The 4,396-nt window shown below is 42.5% G+C and overlaps 2 protein-coding genes across 2 annotated transcripts in view; both read left to right on the top strand.

Annotated features, from left to right (window-relative positions):
- The window catches only part of znrd2 (zinc ribbon domain containing 2), a 6,261-nt gene extending 3,896 nt beyond the window's left edge, over positions 1-2,365 (top strand). Inside the window, exon 4 of the mRNA XM_014017646.1 lies at positions 930-2,365. Coding sequence (XP_013873100.1) covers positions 930-1,366 — 437 coding nt within the window. The 3' untranslated portion in view covers positions 1,367-2,365. The remainder of the gene's footprint in view (positions 1-929) is intronic.
- Positions 2,366-2,925: 560 nt separating this feature from the next.
- On the top strand, positions 2,926-4,188 carry fam89b (family with sequence similarity 89 member B). Its single transcript, XM_014017647.1, has 2 exons — positions 2,926-3,463; positions 3,837-4,188. Exons 1-2 carry the CDS (start codon positions 3,227-3,229, stop codon positions 3,966-3,968), a joined length of 369 nt encoding a protein of 122 aa, XP_013873101.1. The 5' UTR covers positions 2,926-3,226; the 3' UTR covers positions 3,969-4,188.
- Positions 4,189-4,396: the final 208 nt, after the last annotated feature.

Here is a 4,396-nt window from a genome sequence, read left to right as displayed (position 1 = left end):
TTGTTTGATACAAGTATTTATTGAACCTAAAGCACTTTTTGATACGGTTCGATAYGGATAMATGTACACACACACATACAATAACTAATGTAACAGATATCTGCATCCGTTGGATGTTGTGTTTGGAATCATCTGMTTCGTTTTAAGGTGGTAAAACAAAATGCTTGTATTTATTCCTTTCTACACAATTTGCAGATTACTTTTTCTGCACTCCACGTGTTTAATCTGTGCGCGCTCCGGTGGGGTGACGATCATCCCGTTTATGCTTTACTTTATTTTAAAGACAGTCTGACTGTCAGCCTTTCCCACAGCACTTCCCCGCTGTACAAGGAGACAGTATTGCGCTATGACCGCAGGAGAAACGAGGTCCAGACTCAACGAGCTTTTGTGCGTCCCGCTGGAGCCCTGCGCTTACTGTCGCTTCGCTGCGTCGCCATGTGCCGCTGCAGGCGCGCCGTCACGTAAACATGTAAACAGTTCGGCGTTCATTTTCACACACCCGAACCAGGTCCTGATACGTTTTTTTTTTCTCTTCATTTGCGCTCTCAGCCACGCTGGTTTCCGCTTCCTCTGTTTTGACTCCAGCCTGTTGCGTCATCAAAAAGAATTGGCCGGTAGACTACAGATCTCTGTCATAGCACAAATTTATATCGTATCTACCGCATATACTGCGCAGCCCTATTTCAAATGAATAAATATTGATTGACTTTAACCCATGCTGATGTAGAGGACATAAAATGTCAGGACTCTTGTGTGGTTTTAACTTTATCAGGATTTAAATCTGTAGATAAAAGCTGGTGCTTAATGTAAAAAGTAAAGTARTTTAAGGGGGAAACTGAGCCTGCATGTTTTAGCTGTAAATTAGCTTCAGGCTCACTAAGTCRAGTGAATTCCTCATTTCATTCTAACCTCTTTGTTTCCTCCATCAGCTCTGAATGCTCAGGCTGCTTTGTCTCAGGTGAGAGAACGGCAGCTTGCAGCTCAGTCTCCTCCACCGACCCAAGCCGCTCAGCTCAACGGGGGGGCCAGCAGCAGCCAGTCAGGTGGGTCGGTTCCTCAGCCCAGACCAGAGCACTGCGAAGGAGCYGCCGCCGGAGGCCGAGCCCTGCTGCCTCCGCCCGCCGTCCCGCCCCCTCCAGCTCCCGCCCCCACCGCCACGCTGGCGCCCATCCGTCCTCCCGTCCCTCCGCCGAGCTCCGCCCTCCGACCTGTGCTGCAGGAGGCCGAGGAGGCGGTGCTCACCAAACTTCGCTGGGCCACCACCCAGCTGCAGAGCTCGGCCTCGCTGGAGGTGAGCACTCAGCTCTGCGGCCTCATCACCAGCTGTGCCAACTCGCTGCGCAGCCTCAAGGAGCTCAGCCAGTAACCACGGCGACGGACTGCTCCAAACCGAGGAGTGACGGGAGCCGTGTTTTTACTCCCTGCTGCTTTGGAGCGTTGACTTTGGGTTAGCTTCTTCTCTCTGCCTGAATCTTTGCTTAAAGATGAATTAAAAAATGATTTAAAAATGCACTTGAAATAGGTTCAGAATGTTAAAAGTGCACAAGCTGCTTTTGGATTCATTTCGGCATGCAGCTGGCAGGAATATGACGTGATTGTGTTTGTAAGTTATAATTACAATTATTTGTTAAAGCACATTAGCTTCCTGTTGTAATTTTAGAATACATACATGTTAAGTTGTACAGATGACACAGTTTTCCCACCATTTTGCATGTATACAGATGTGTAGAGAAGATCTCTTTCAAAAACTTAGCTTCAAATTTATTTTCCCTCTCAGAGCCGGCCTGTAAGGAAAGGCTAAGTTTGCTCCCTAAACCCCACTAGACTACCTGCTAGCTCTGCAGATGCCTCCCCGTAGATTTTCTTTTAATGAAATTTACACATTTCTGAAGGTAAATTAGCAGATAAATTTCTGGCAGCGTTGACATGTACGACAATACCATTAAAATATTTTAAACAATGTTCAGTCTTATTAACCACAAAGAAAATGCCCATTTTTTTAGTTCTCCTTTTTCTATCGAATTAACCTAAAATATTGGTTCTTTTTTAATAACAATAATAGTAAAAATCTCAAGATGTTAAGTTTTTAAGCCCTTGAATTCCTGTGCACAAATGTGAATATTGAGTTTGCACATAAGTCCATGTTGGTGGCGAACAACGATGAGCGGTTTTAGACCTGATGTATGAAAAAAGGTTGTGTGGTTCAGTGATGCCGAGGATTACTGCTGCCCTTTTTTTACATTTTATTTAGAAAAACTCCCAGTGTTGTACATGTTTTAGAAAGATTGCATTTTAGAAAACCTAATTCCAGTGTTAAAGCCGTTTTGGTTGTTTTTATGCACCTGAATAAATTTTCAACTGTTCAGTGCGGCAGCTCGTTTCTTTCCACAAGAGGGTGCTGAACACAGAAAAATGTCCATATTATTAAAATAAAGATGATTTATTTGTGCATGTTTCATGTAGGGTAATTTGTCATCATGTCAAGCCATTTGGGCAGTTTTCATTTAAAGGTGCAACTATATGATGCATGCATTTGAGCTAAAGTTTCACATTTGGACTATATTGCGTGAGATCTAATTTAAAATCTGGCTTGTCTTGTTTTAACTAAATATTTATAATTTTAAGCAGTTTGTTATTTTTTTAAAAAATGTTTATTTTGTTTGTTAAGCATTCAACCTGTGCCTTGGTAACATTTTCCTGTTTTATGATTGCTTTGTTTTAGGCACCTGCGATGTTGAAGGTTGGCCAGCAGATGGCGCCATACTAAATGTTATGAATACTGCCGAACTGGGCTGTTTCAACACAATTGCTTCATATTTGTGTTCAGAAAACTTCATTTTGTCTGTCACTAGACCTCCTTAGAAATTGTTCTTGGTTTTTGGTTATTCTTTATTTGTCTCTTCAATTTGTCATGTTTTCTCCTGTGACCATGTCCAGGGAGGTTGGCTGCAGTGTGTGCAATTAACATGTCTGTAATTAGGTTGTAATTGTTACAACAGGACACAGACAATAATGGTTTGGTTGGGTTTGTCTGGGAATGAATTATGTCCCAAAGGGTCTCACACAAAGGGGGCTGCCAACGCCTCCTCCCACAGAGCTGCTAAACAAAGGCCGGAAGTTACTGTGCCCACATCCATGCTTTTGTTCAGTGATGACAACGCTGCGTGACGCTTCTGTCCTGACTGTTTTCTGTTTCTTTGTGGAAACTGTCCGCTGATACTCCAACATGAACGGGAGCTTCCACAGAGCCGCGGGTTGTAACCCAGCAGGGGGTCTGCCGCCTCTCCCCAAGAGCCTCAGCGGCATCCTGAACTCCAGCGGGGGGTCCTGGAGGGACCTGCAGAAGGTCCACAGCAAGAGAACCCGAATCCAGGCGGAAATCAGCAGCAGAGGAGGCGGAGAGACTCTGAGAGCCAAACCAGGAGGACTGGATGCTGCATTGGCGCTCCTCAGGAAAGAAATGGCGAGTTGCTCATCTCCACGTGTCTTTAAAGGGTTTAATGTTGAGCTTTTTGTGCATTTAGGGTAAACATATATAATGAAYTTTATCAGATAGTACAGTTTGAAATAGTTTATTCCAGTAGTTTTCCAGATATATTGATATGTGGACGTGAAGTGAGGGTCCACACTCAATGTAAACAAATCATTATCATGTGGAAGCTTGAGTCAGATGATTGGCTGATCATGTCTGGATGTAAACAAAAATATTTTTTTATTTATTTAATACTAAGAGCAATGTTTAATTCATTGACAGCGAATGGGCGGGGCTTAAGTCATATATATATATATGCAGTCTGTAGTTTATTATTTATCAGAGGTTTTGTTTTATGCTGCAGGTAAGTCTGCGTCAGCTGGACATGTCTCTCCTCTGCCAGCTGTGGTCTCTTCACGAGGCCATCCAGGAATACAAAGTTGAGACCACCTTCACGGCTGATCATGGATACTCTGAGGAGGAGGACGAGYTGTAAAGGAGAAAGATGAGGATCTTTCAAAGACTCCTTTAGTTTGCACTGATAAAACGAGACTATTGTTGCTTTTTAACTTAATTTTATGTCAAACCACATTTTTTGGACTGTGTGAAATCTGTGCCTCTTTTGTAGAAATCTGACTTCATTTTCAACATTGAGACTTTTCTCTTCTGTTCTTAATTTAAAACACATGAGGCCTTCATTAAAAGTTTCACAGAAATGCTTCTGATATTTTGATGAAATCTGTCAGTGATCAGTTAAGTGGGAAGCAATGCTAACTTCATCAAATATTAGGTAAGTAATGCTACTTTGTAGAAGTGAAAACAAAACCTAAACAGCAGGACAGGAACACATTTAATGTGACAATGTTTTAACAAAAAAGCTCCACACAACAAATAATATCTTTGTTGAAATGGAAAACGTAAATG

Source organism: Austrofundulus limnaeus, unplaced genomic scaffold (assembly GCF_001266775.1).
Source record: "Austrofundulus limnaeus strain Quisiro unplaced genomic scaffold, Austrofundulus_limnaeus-1.0 Scaffold174, whole genome shotgun sequence".
NCBI classification, from domain to species: Eukaryota; Metazoa; Chordata; class Actinopteri; order Cyprinodontiformes; family Rivulidae; genus Austrofundulus; species Austrofundulus limnaeus.
The sequence above is the reverse complement of the archived record's forward strand: the minus strand, read 5'-3'. Positions and strand labels throughout refer to the sequence as shown.